The sequence below is a fragment of the Apaloderma vittatum genome, unplaced genomic scaffold (genome assembly GCF_000703405.1).
Source record: "Apaloderma vittatum isolate BGI_N311 unplaced genomic scaffold, ASM70340v1 scaffold25622, whole genome shotgun sequence".
Classification (NCBI taxonomy): Eukaryota; Metazoa; Chordata; class Aves; order Trogoniformes; family Trogonidae; genus Apaloderma; species Apaloderma vittatum.
In genome coordinates this window covers 2,154-15,844 of record NW_009704519.1, presented here as the reverse complement: position 1 = coordinate 15,844, position 13,691 = coordinate 2,154, and the positions used below count along the sequence as shown (strand labels likewise).

General features: G+C 41.9%; 1 protein-coding gene across 1 annotated transcript; it reads left to right on the top strand.

Annotated features, from left to right (window-relative positions):
- Positions 1-269: 269 nt before the first annotated feature.
- Positions 270-12,360, top strand: TCTN3 (tectonic family member 3; the record flags this gene model as incomplete). Its single annotated transcript, XM_009865084.1, has 12 exons — positions 270-391; positions 3,178-3,308; positions 3,701-3,809; positions 3,879-3,997; positions 5,127-5,162; positions 5,541-5,615; positions 5,716-5,841; positions 6,797-6,892; positions 7,132-7,229; positions 7,842-8,007; positions 8,719-8,856; positions 12,139-12,360. Coding segments are annotated over 12 exons (1,438 nt in total), but the record flags the coding sequence as incomplete, so codon positions are not given.
- Positions 12,361-13,691: the final 1,331 nt, after the last annotated feature.

Here is a 13,691-nt window from a genome sequence, read left to right as displayed (position 1 = left end):
TGTCTTCGGGGACTGCAGCCATGAGGAGCTGTCGCCCTTGGACACAGGATTTCCTTACGGCTTTTTGTTCCAGGGATTTCAGAGCTATTTCCAAACGCACACATAGAGAGTATCCACAAAGTTTCTTCGGTGATGAGAGAGGCTTTCTGCAACTGATTGTCAGTGCAAGTTGTACAGTAGCTCGTTCAAGATGATGAAAAGCAATACTGTGCTCTTTTGTGAAATTATGCAAGAATAGACTCTAATGGTGGGGGGACTTGTCTTTGCAGGTTTGTGAGTCAAGTGTGTGTGGAAAAATCACAGGTGTTCAGAAGTAACGCTCCTTATCCTACTGATACCATTGCTATCCCAGGTCAGCGTGATCTGCTCTTCTGTGTGCAGCTGGATGACCGTAAGTAACCTCTCCTTCCACACGTTTAAGTCATAGTTGCCTTTGTTTAGGAAATCTTTTTTTAAAAACGTAGATGTTATAATTGTTACTAGTTATTTGGGCTGTTGTAGTTCCAGAGTGACCATAGTGAATCAGAGTCTGATCACTAAAGATGTAGCTTGGATGTAGCCAAATTTTACCCTTTTCCCACACTACCCATAGAATCATAAAAATAGGATTAGAAGGATTCTGAATTTGTAATCTCATCCAAAGGAAGGATTGTCTGTGTCCGGATTGCTGGCGCCAGATCTTTATGGCCATTTAATATTTGGGGCCCATATCGATCACACGATTAGGCCACTGAATAAGCCCGAGACATTTCATTGCACGTGTATGTTAGGAGCGTGCACTGGGGAACAGCAGAACTCACTGGTCATACGGCCTTTCCCTTTTCTGTGCTTGTTGCTGGAAGAACCTCTGGGAAGGACTTTGTTTGGGATCAGCTGAAGAATGATAAAGTTTTCTGGTGGAAACAGCTTTCTCCCCTTTGGCCTTCCCCAAGGAAATAGCTAAACAGATATATTGTCATCAACTGATTGCGGAAGGAACCTTTGCAGGATGGATGGTGACATGACCCACCACTGCCAGAGGTGCAGTGAAGCTGCTCGACAGGGGCTCTGGGAAAATAACCAGTGGGAACAGGCTGTGAAATCATGAACTACCGTGGCCACTAGCAAAGCGATTGCAGTGCACAAGTTGAGCTCACCTCATCGAAACCACTGCTAGCGAATGCCAGAGTCGTATTCAAGTCTTACTGATACATCTTTATGGTACTTCTAAAAGACACAGTTTTTCTTCTTCCTCTGCTTGTCACTAATGGCTCTTTCCATGACTGTCCTCATTCCTTCTTGACTGCAGTACTCTATTCCATCGGTCTTCCCTGAAGTGTAAAACACCCTTTGCTTCACCCAGTCATCTCTCTTGCCTGTTTTTCTGACTATTGTCATCATTCAGTTACCCTGGTTTTGTACTTTTTCATACTGTTGTTCTCCATCTGACAGCTGTTCCCAAGTCTGACGTTCCTCTAAACTTGACAGCTCGTCAGACCCAAACTTCTCTTCGTTTTGTGTGATGTGGCCCTTTCTTCTTTGCAGTTGTTCCCATTACAGCCTTGTGCTAAGGGTGGAGTTTCTCGTACATCTTAAACTGACTGTGACTGCTCGCCACATTCCCCAGGCTTCTTTCTGTCTAGTGACGGGGACGCTGGCTGAGTCAGGCGGTCTTGCTGATCCAACTGACCATTAAGAGGAAGAGATCAGTTCTCAAGGACAGCTGGAAATACTGGATATTTTCAAAATACTTAAAATACTTTTAAAAGCATTCCCGTATCACATACTAGGTACTCAAGATAACACCTTTGTCTTTAGTGCTTGCAGGTGTTAGAATGGTATTGCTGCTATTTCCACTTCTAAATCAGTGGAAGGACAAATATGAGTGCATTCTAAAGTTACAAGAATCATTATCCACAAGCCTGACTACTGGTGTGGTGTTTTTTTTTTTTAAGTTTCAGACAAATTAAATTGTTTGAAGTTATTTTTTGTGTTTTTCTGCAAGATTAAATCGCCTTTAGTAGCTAGTGTGCATTCCTGAGCAAACTACACGGTGAGCAAATTATATATGTCTTTTCACTGAAAACGATTTGAATAAGTTTTGTTGCAGCAGGCCGTTTCTTTCAGTTTGCAGGTATATTTTGCATTATGTAGTGTTGTTAATCTGTGTTAGCAAGTGTTCAGCTTTGATAATACGAGAGTACATAAAGAACTGCATTTCAAAGAAGAGAAGTACTTGTGAGTAGCACAATTAGTAGTTTTCTTTTTCAGTCTAGTGATTATGCTTTCAAGTGGATACTAAGAAGACTGCTCTGTGCACCTATTTTTGTGAACCTTGGATATAAAAAAGCTTTTATTTCTGCTTGTTGCTCTGTAAGTCTGAGGATATGCTCTTTCTTCAAACAGCAGAATTACATTGAGAGCTTAATTTTTTTTTTCCCTCAAAATTTACTAGACTACCTAAATTATTTTGGGTACTCCTGTAATCAAGAATACCAACACTCACTCCTGTTATTGGTAGGATCTGTAGTCCTGGAACCTTGTGAGATGCTTTATTTGTGTGTATTAAAATGTTTGTTGTTTGGACATGTCCATTAGGATGCGCCTGCAAACCAAGTCCCTAATAATTTGCCATTTTTTGACTTAGTGTTTTAGCAGTAATAATGCAGCACATAGTGACGTTGTCCCCATACTGCATGTGGTGGGTCAGGAGGGCATCGCTCCTGGGGGATACCAGTGGAACGGCTGGAGGTTTTATGAGACCTGTTCTCTGTTCGTACGTATTTTGAGGCTTACCAGCTGTAGTTATTTTGAATCCCTTTAATGTTGCTTTTAGTGAAGTCACATACTGGTAGTGTTTTGTCACTAAAACAAGTGTGTCTGATTTGGGCGTCTTACAGAAGTGAGAGCACGTATTAAGATAGTTGTCTGAAGGAGTTTTCATGCTTTTGGAAAGTCACGTTTATTTATTAACGTCTGTTTCCCATGAAGCGGTACAGAGTAGTTCTCATGATATCGTCCTGTTCATAGGCCCTATTAGTGTTACTATGGATTGAGTAAGGTACTGTCTAACTTACTATTACTGAAGTTGTTCCTTTTAAAAATATTGCCACAGTATTTACTTTTTCTTAGATCTGTCTTTTCTGGTAATTTGATTTTAGTGTATTCATTTTTTTTTTTTCTGTCTTCAACCTTTAGCAAAGCTGAATTATTTCCAACAGCCGCAGAATATCAAAGAATCTAATTTTTCAAAGTTCTTAGACAAGTACGGTGGACGCTCTTTCTTAGTCCCGTCACAAGTCGAGCCATCATTCTCTGCCTTTTACCGGGTAAGTCAAAAGAAAATAGCAACCAGTTTGCAGATTCACTTTTACTAAATGTCTCTGTGATGAGATCTAATGAGAACATATTGAAAGATTCTTATTTTTCTACCTATAATCCATATTATCTCTCAGCTATTTTCATAGGATGCGAATCACAGAATGTTAGGGGTTGGAAGGGACCTCGAAAGATCACCTAGTCCAACCTCCTCATTCCTTATTGTGTAAAAAGTTTCTGTTTTTTCTACATTTAAAATTTAGACAACCCTTTAGACAAAACTGGGTGTACACTAAGAAGAAGGGCAAATTTGCCTCTGTGCCGTGATGATGTCATCACTTTGCCCTTGGACTTAGTATTCCACAATCCCTTTAGTTGTGATTTATCCAAATTGTCATTTCAGGCTGGTGATCCCATCCTAATCTACTTCGAGTCTTCATCTGTGCTGAGCACACTTAGACAGCCGGTAAAAACGGGAGCCACTGGACTTTGTGTTGATGGAAATCCTGCTGGTTAGTAAAGGGGGAAGGATTTCTTAGGGGGGTTTGCTGTGTTTCATCTGTTGTCATGTCTTAACACAGGCTTCTTGGACAGTAAAAGCACAAGCTGTACTCGCATTTTTGCCAACTTGAGCAAGAGCTGCCTTACTGACCCTGCCCTAGATGCTGCCTCCTACTTCCGTGACTTCACCGTGCTAAAGGTGAGTGTCATATTTCTTCCTTTTTCTCAACATCTTATTTGCTTGACTTTCCAGTACCTTCCACTGCAGCTTCAGCTGACTGGAGAGCTGAGGGTCATCTGATGTGGCATCCCTGGTCTCCTCGGTGTTAAGGCTGCCTTGCTGGAAATCCTGTTAATAATGTCACCATTGGCCATAATCCCTCAATTCAAGCTACTTTCTGCTAAATTTCAGTTATTAGCAAATTCTTAATGCTTCTAACAGGTACCTTACTGATACCTCACAATTTTAATGGTTTAACTAGTGCTCTCTCACTTTTTAAACAGGCTGTTTATCAAAGTATTTCTGTCTGTTCCATCAACTTGATCAACCCACTGTGTACCTAGTAAAGAAAAAGGATTTGTTTTACACAACACGTTGTGTCTAAAATCATACTAAAGGCCAGTTATAAATATTAGTTGTATTTACATTCATAGATTAAATTCCATATCAATTTCTCCATTATTTATCCTGAAAGTAATTTCAAAATAACCTATTTATTGTTCTGGGTTCATCATGCTGGCCTTTACTGAATGTTAACATGAATATATCTCTTCTCACATTCTAGACTTTCTCTGGTGTTCCAAGATAAAACAGCAGTGTAAAGAAAAACACCTTTATTAAGGCTCATGAGTCAGTTTACCCTTATACTGGAAATCTAGATCTACATAACTGTAGATTATTGTAGCAGAGAGTCTTCTGTTGATCAATTTTAACTCCTGTTTTGAGGTCTTTCCTTTTCACTGTGGCCAAAATTTAATTTTTCCTTAAATGGAAGCTGAAGTAATTACTTGATCCCAGAAGGAGGAACTCCAGCAATGCATCAAAGATGCTGATATTTTCAAGTATCTGCATTCTGCAGGGCATTAGCAGGGCCAAGAATACTTTTTTTTCTTCTGGTGTTGCACAAATGCTTTCTTTGGATTATGTCTGTGATTTCTAGATTGCAGACTGAAAACACATTTTACACATGTGGAGTAAACAAAGTATTTTTTGTCAATATAATATGTAGGCTCTATTTAGTGATGGTTTAATGACTTTAGGCACTTGCAAACCCAGGAAGTTTGTTGTTTTATTGGTATTGTATGTTGTGGGTTTTTGTTTTCCCCAGGTCCCGGTTAGTGACACCATTGCGCAGTCTATGAAGGTCAGTTTCAGCTTCTGAAATAAAACTTCTCTGGAATCTTAGGCATTTACTGTAATCCCCATGGGTTGGGAACTTGAGCGAATGGGAATGTTCCACGTCTGAGACACTTGTTTTTTTGTACAAAAATGTGATGGCATAGGAAGAAAAAGGGACATAAGGAAAGATTTATTTTTAAAATGGGCATAGGCAGCGCTGAAGTTGGGGAGGTAACTTGTTTTTTTAGAAAACATTGGGCAGCTGGAGCCAGGTGCTGTGTCCACAGATCACAGCTACAGCAGGAAGCTAAATCTGACTTTGATGGAGAAGCAGTGGCAAAGAGTCAAAAAGGCACCCTCCTTTTTAACGACTGCTAATTGTTACTGTGCTTACTGTCTGCAGGTACCGGTCACTGCAGTCGCACCACCAGGAGCTCCCCACATGAGGAACAACACGTGTCACAATGTGGTTTCTGAGGTGTCTGTATTTCTTTCCTTTGGGTATCTCAACACTAGCTTAAATTCCTTGCCCTATTACCTGACCCTGCCTCTGATTTTTCTCTGAATCGGACTTTCAGGTGATCTACGGGATAGAATTTAGTGGCACACGAGGAATTCAGAGTGTTTCTGTCTGGTTCAAAGTGAGCAACATCTCTGGGAGCTCAGGATCCTCTCTGCAGCAGCACTTCACTTTGCGCTTCTGGGTCAGTGCCGCCGTCCTCCTTGGGCTCTTACCTAGTTTGTCATTTGCAACGCAGGTTTTACAGATGAGACGGGGTAAGATTAGAGCAGTGTCGCTGTGCTGCGGCAGGAACAGAACCCTGGGACACAGGTGGTGCTTGAGGGAAGGAGAGGATGCTGCTCGCTTTGGTCTCAAGTAAACCATGTTAGTAGAAAAACCCGGGCTCAGTGTGAGCCTGCGGTCATGCACTCCGTAAGTTTGGAGGGACTGGTTAGTTTGATGTGACTATTTTATGTTGTTGTTTTGATTTGGGCATTTTTATGGGTTTTTGTTTGGGTTTTGTTTCATGAGGAAAGAAGGGGAGAGGATGAAATCAGGGTCACCAGATTGTTCTTGTGAAGGAAAGGATGGGAGCTGGTGCTGTATTTTCGGTGTTTGGTGTTTGTTAAACAAAGTTGTCAAATTTATTCTGGGTACTTCTTTAACTTTGCCCCTGCAGCAGGAAAAAGAGTTATTTTGGAGGGGATAGAAGTCTGGGAAATACTAGTGTGTGCTGGAGTTCATATAAACAGGTTGATAAGTGGACAGTGCAACCCTGCTGAAGTTATCCCCAGAGGCTCTCCCCATAAAACAATTTAGAAGTGGAATCTGCCACTCAAAATTGGGGTCACAGCAAGAGTTGTTGTGCATATCGTCTGTAGAAGTCCCTAGACTGGTACGTTCACTTCCTTAGAGACAAATGCTGAGCCATAGAAATTCATTGTCTCAAGAACTGTCCTGGTAATCAGGGTACTGGGAACTTGCCAGGTAAGAAAGAGGATTTGGAAACAAATAATGGAGATTATAGTAGTGCATAATATTCTGTCATTCAACAAACGGATTACATTTACATTTTTGAGAAAGTGAATTTACTCATCTGAAATGAATGTATCTTAATGATGCTAATATTTTCCTTTCTTCCCTTTGCCTCTCTGTAGACCAGGGCTCTGTCTCATATGTTGCCTAGAAGTGGAAACCCTGGCTACATCACTGGAGCCCCACTGCTGGTTGCAGACGGTGGTACCGTGCAGCATGTATCCTTTTCCGGCTATCAAGTTCTATTTATCGCTGGATTTATTGACTTATGGTACTTCACTGTGTGGATTTTTGAGCTTCTGTGGTAGCCATCAGCAGACCTTTTGGTCATGACTGAACTGTAGTCCTGTAATGATCATAAGGAGGAATGTGGGGTGAGAGGACTGTTAAATACAATTAGGTGTCCTGTATTGTTTGGCGATGCTTTTGTTTGGCTTCTTGACGTGGAGTCTGTCAGATGAGCATTTTACAGAGTGAAGGTGATGGAAGTTGCTCACAGTCCCTCAGACACACAGTTCAGTTTGGAAGAAATATGAGGACAGGCTGCAAGCTCAGGTAACAACAGATCCTGCAGTCACCGTTCCTGACACGTTTGGGGGGTGTGGACTCACTTAGGATGGTTTTCAAGCACAAGTCTTTCAAGCATTGCTGTGCCTCCTGGGTCCTTCCTTGAGGTCACCAATGGGTCTCTACAGATCTTTCTTGTACTTCTAAGAGGACTTGAATGTCCTCTAGAATGGTCTGAACGTTTTGAAGGTCTGGGACATTTTGAGACTAGTCTGGCAACATGTCTAGGGCAAGAGTGGAGTTTGTATTTATGGAGTGAATAATAATAGAATGTTAACAAGTGATTGTTTCCATGATTTGTGTAATTATTCTGCTGGTGACAGGGCAGGTATATGACCACTGGTGTGATAAGATGGCTAAAGAGCTGTCAGTTTTCCTTATCATGTGTTACCCTGCCTTGCTACTGTTTTCCCTTGTCGCTGCAGATAGGATTGCAGCTGCGTCCAAATAATACCAATATTTCCATCATGAATCTGTTGACTCATTACAAGAGTAGAAGAAATACTCATTACGGAGGAAGTGCTTTTTTTGATAGCTTTTTTTTTTTTCCTCCCTGTCCTGGAAATCACTTTGTCAAAGCTGTTATTTTCTCATTTCCAGCCTACCCCCAATACTAGAAGAAAGTAACTGTAGTTACATCCAGCAGAAGTTATACAAGGCTTTTCAGGGGGTGAACAGAGCAGAGAACCTTGCTATAACGGGCAGTGCTCATCCAGCCCAGGAAGACGAGTGGACAACCATTCTGATCCAGAACTGCAGTGTGCAGGTAGTAGGAATGCAGAAAGATCAGCTATGAATGTTTTTCCTCTCACGGGGAAAAGAAGAACCAGCTTGTTCATCTGGGCTTATTTTCTTTGTATGATGATCCACTGACTCTCAGGGGTCTTAATGCCTGTAGGCAGTCATTCTTCCTATGGTTCGTATTATTAGGATACTTGCTAAACAAAACCACAAAAAAACCCAACAACCCTTACAGATTTAATATCTCTTGACTCTTATTCCCGCTATTTAAATGGGTAAAAAAGAGTTTGATACTGAGTTTTCTGACAGCCTTCTAGAACTAGTACTACCTGGTTAGTTCCTATTAATTTGTTCATTTTATTATTATTATTGTCCTTTGCGTTTTCTAGAGATATTTATTTGTTACCTAATAAGGGTAAAAGTTTGCAATCCAAGTACTTATGGAGGAGGGAAATTCTATTTTGAGTAATTATTAATCTGTTGGGAGATGGCCTAATAGAATGCAAAATCCAAGTGCTAGAGCTGGGACACGTTCTGTTTAGAAATGAGAGGACAACGACATGGATGGAGCTCTAGAACAGGTGGTTGACCTGAGCAGAGCCTGACTGTTAGCGCCGAAGTGACAGATTCAGGTTCTGTGTCCTGAGCTTTGCAGAACACTAGATTTTGACAACAGTGGTTCTTTTTCACCTTTAAAGTACTAGATTAAGATGTTTGGGGTGTATTTTCTTTTCAGGCTGTGAATTGCACTGCCTGTTGCGTGGTTCCTGTGACCCTGGAGATACAGATCCTGTGGAGTAAGGCCGGCCTACTGTCCAACCCTCAGGCTCAGATACTGGGTGCACGGTACCTTTATCAGTGTCATCCCCTGAAGGTATGGAATTTAAAACCTCTTCCGCACACAGCTAGGTAATTAAAGGGGTTTCACAGTTATTTAAGAATAAAGCAATCAATTGGTCTTGATACTGCTGAGATTTACTGAACTGGCTGCAATGGCAAGAGTTTGTAGTTAGCAGCTCCATAGACAAAGGTGGTTTTATGGGCTTATCAGTAGTCCTCACTCAGTTGGAAAAGGTACCTTCTTTCCGACCCGACTTCTGCCACTTAAGGGTACTTTAAACTTGTAAATATGCTCAGTGTAAAGTTGTAGTTACAAATATTTGATAACTACACATTTATCTAGTTGTCTCTTAAAGCCTCAATATGGAATTTGAGTTGATTTATATTTCACAGGCTCCACAGCATGCTGATAAGCTGTGCAAGGAGATAGTTCTGTTCCTCTGGGGGTTCTGAAATCACCAGCAGGTAGCTGAGGAAGAGTCTCATGCTGATGACAGCAGACTGAAGAATTAGGGGCAAAGGTTGTGAGCCAGAAAACAGGTTTCTAAGAGAACACTACATGACTGGAACATTCAAGGCCAGGTTGAATGGGGCTCTGAGCAACCTGATCTAGATAAAGATGTCCCTGCTCACTGCAGGGGTTTGGACCAGATCCCTTTTAAAGGTTCCTTCCTCCCCCAACCATTTAGCAGGAAGGTAGAGATAACAGATCCACAAAGGAGAACTAACAGTCTTTTTCAAGCGTGTGTCAGTGGATCCTACTTTGGTGCGAGGCTGGATTCCTGACATCACAAGGCCTTTTGGGCAGCAGATATATTTCAAGGCTTATATTTCTCTGCAACAGCTTTGGGGGGAGCAGCTCACACCTGCCCATGGCAGTGAGGTATGACATGGCAAGTGTCTGTCCGATCTGTTACTACTCTTTGAACTTCAAACTAAGTCTAAATGAGATTGGGATGTGTCCCACGGTATATGGTAGGAAAACGTTCACTTTGTAAAACACACGTTGCTCTGAGGCAAACTGACACCTCTCCTCCTTGAAGATATTTTCTAGATCTGAGATGTTACATGGCTTCATTAATAAAACTTCTGCCTGAGGAGGGAGACTTGCATTCCTAGTAAAAGTGCAGGGTGCATGTCCCTCAGTAAGGATTAAACAGTCAAGAATGATGAGATTCAGATTTCACCTGCTTGAGCAACTGAAGCTGATTACTTTAGAGCTCTAAGACAGGTGGCAAGGCAAACAATAACGAAGCAAGTTTCTGGCAACAAGAAAAAAAGTCACGCCATTAAAATCAGTACTGACTTCATCAGTTGTGACCCACAAATTAGGGTTGTTAGTAACACATTTTAGCAAAGGTACCAGCCGGTACCGTACCTGGCAGTTAAGCAATGCAGCCATTTCTAAGCATACAGATGAATGCTGTATGTTGCTTTACTTTTACATTATGTCCCTTCCCAGTTTTAACCAGAATCTGTCCATTCTCTAGAGAAAACCTTTTTGTTTAAAGCACGCTGTGTCACTGGGAGTTGCCTCAGTGAGTGACTAGAGCACAGAACCCGGGAAAGATTTCCTGTTTTCTACACCCCTCCACAATATCTGGTCACAGCCCTATTTTGACTTTCTGGAAATACCAGACAATCTTAAATGATGTAGAGCTATACAGGACATGCTGGGAATTGCTTGTGGCTCCAGTCTCCTGGCTGCTGAGGAGGGTTGTGTGGGGTGGTTTTTCCCCCACTAAGCTCTCTGATTTTAAAGGAGAATTCGAAGGTCCAGACACAAAGCCAGAATTGTTTTGAGGCTTCTTGTTGACGAAGTCGATTGTATCTACAGTGTAGTTATTCAGTGGTGGGAGAACTGATATCCATTAGGAGTGAAGAAGGAATTCTGTTTGTAAGTGCTCTGGGAATCTGCAACCAAGGAATGATCTAGCACAGAGGGCAAGACGGTCCAACTGCAAGACAGAGCGAAACTGGTTTTGGAATGCCAGGCAAAGGAAGTTGGCCTTGGAGGTGAGATAAGCAGCAGCCTCAGCGTTGTCATGTGGTCACCCTGGGATGGGAACGCTCAGGTGCCAGAGCTCAGGGGCAGCCTGTGGGCAGCAGAGCTGGGCTGGGGAGGTGGACTCACCGCCAGGCTGAGCTGCCCCGCACTGAAGCTCTTGGGGCTGGTGCTGATGCAAGTGTATGTAACGAATCTGCTCCTGACGCATCTTTGCAGACTCCACACAGAACCACATATTGCAGTAGGACTCTACCCGATGCAATTTTTTCTCTTTTCTTTTTTTTTTTTTGCATTTAAACATGAAGTGTTTTTAATTTTCCTCAAGAGGTACCACAAAAATTCCCCAACAGGAGTCTCAGTACGTTTCTGTTAAGAATAATGAATTCTGCCTTGGAGCTTTTTTGAACACTTCCTGCACAACTTTGCTCTAAAGGCAATCTTTTAAATTGTTTCCAGCAAAGTGAATGAGGTGATGATTTCAAAGATTGGCTTAAACCAGTGCAAGCACAGAAGGAATGCTGCTCGCAGGTTCCTTTTCTTCAGGGTAGCATGGAGAGCTGGGAAGCTGGGGCAGGGATTGAAGTTGCTCTTCTGGCAGCAGCACAGTCTTAAATCAGCTCAAGATAGCCACGAAGCTCCACATGGCTCAAGGACAAGTGTATTGGTTGTCTTACAGCATTTTGTTGAGACAGAAAGGAACTGAGGCCTCAGAAGTTCAGACCCCTCTTCCATCTTTACCAACTGACCCACCATTCTGTCTCCTTTCTGTAACAATATCCTAAAATGAGAGAAATAAATTTGGTGTATTAGGTCCCTGCTTTATTTTATTGATATTTTACTGAAAGGATCAAATCTTGTGGCAGCCCTATCTGTTTCTCAGAGCAATCACCTGTTCAAAGGGCCACGTGATCTTCTCTGACATAACATACCTGATTTTATAGAAAATAAAGCTAGCTTTGCTTCTGTTCTCACCACCAGCTAGCTGTTTTGTCTGTCCTCTGAGTAGAAGGCTTACTCTATCAGAGCTCAAGTCACTGCTTCCATTTGGGAGATCTGTAACACGTGATACACAGCAGTTAATGATCTTTTCTGAGACCTGTGCCCTCCGTTTACCTGCTAAGTATCAGTTTTTGGAAAGAGGAGTTACTCCACTAAAAATGTATGTGAACACCCAACTCCTGCCATCCTAAAGACATCTTTCCTGCCAGCCTCCATTACCGGCCCATCTACAGTCTCCGTTAGCAAATCCAGGTGGGATATATCTTTTGCATTAGGCTTGCTAAACTCTTTGTGCTTTCCTTGTTACAGCTGCTAGGCACAAGCGTGGTACCTGTGACAACTGTGGTTACCTTCGCTGACATGACAGAATGGCCAGAACCTCCACGAGGTCAACCCCAAATGCACTGGAAACTCCCCTTCGACATATTTTTCCCATTCAAGGTGACGTGGAATTTGGAGCAAAGTTACAGAGGTGATCTGGCTGGCTGGTTTTTGTTGATTCTAATCATATCTGGCATTCTCTGCTTTTGAAAAGTCAAATAGATGCGGCCAGTACGTAAAGTTTGGTAAGTGAATTGATACGTTCAGAGTATGATCCAGGTCTTAGACTTTTCTCCTCAGGTCCTTACACTGTGCCTGTGATATCTGCGTGCCTTCTCTTCTTGGACTGAGCCACATGACGGGCTTCTGCCCAGTGTCCTCTCGTGCTCCTACTCTTTGCACGCACCATCCATGAGCCTCGCTGCAGGGAAACGCTTGAGAGAGGGAGGGATCAAGAGACATTGCACTGAGGAACAAGGAGGATGTTAAAACGAATGTTCCGTGTTTCCAGAAACCAGGAGTGGTTTGTAAACCAAGGAGTATGGAGCTGCAGTCATTTTCCTGTTGGAGAAGTTTTATCTACGTGGAACTAACTGAACATTTCAAATACAGGACCCCTCCCAGGAGGCCTGAATTATTATTTTATGAGTAGACATGTCTGGCAGTCACTTTGAGTCTGTCCTTGTTACATGACTACCATGCCTCTGTGACACTTTTTGACTCGTTTTCCTAGATCTTTTCAAACACAGGTATTTAATTGAAATGTTCACATTTTAATCACTGTTTACATTAGCAAGTGTTACATAAAGCAAAGAAATTGTAAATGTTCCATCATCTGAAATATAACTGAATTTTAGTTGTTTGTCAAGACAGCTTCCTTCCTTGTTTTTTTTTTTTTTGTCTTGAAGAAACAGACCCAAATATGTTTTTTCCTAGATGAAAGGAATATTCTCTTGTGATTCCAGGTAGGAACTGGGCTAATAATGATAGCCAGCTAAATTCCAGGTGGCACATCAGAGAAGTTGTGAACAGTCCTAAAGGAAAAAAAAGTATTTTGGGCAGATTTTGTAGCCGTGTTATGAGACTGGAGCTTACTTGCCTCTGGCTCAGTCTCTGGGACCAGAACGCAAATTCATTGTTTTTGAGGTTGAAGGTGATCTGATTGTCTAGTCTGCCCCACTGCATCTCACAGGCTAAGGAAATCTGCTCAATCATTCCTTGAAGTTGTTAGATGACCGTATATTTTTTGCCTTAAATTCTTCAGATGCTGGAAACATCTGTCCCATGCAGTGGAATGGGTAACGGGCAAGAAAATCAAATAAATCTGGCCTACCTTTAACAAAATGTATTTGCTGCTTTTTTATAAATATATATATACACATACACACACTGTATGGAGTAACTTTGTTGCTCTTCCTCATTACATATTTAGAGAGAAGTGCAAAAATAAATTGAAAAACTTGTAATTAGTCAGGATATCAAAGGAGATAACCTGAATAAAGCAAAACCAAACCACGACCCATCAAAAACATGCAGATTAT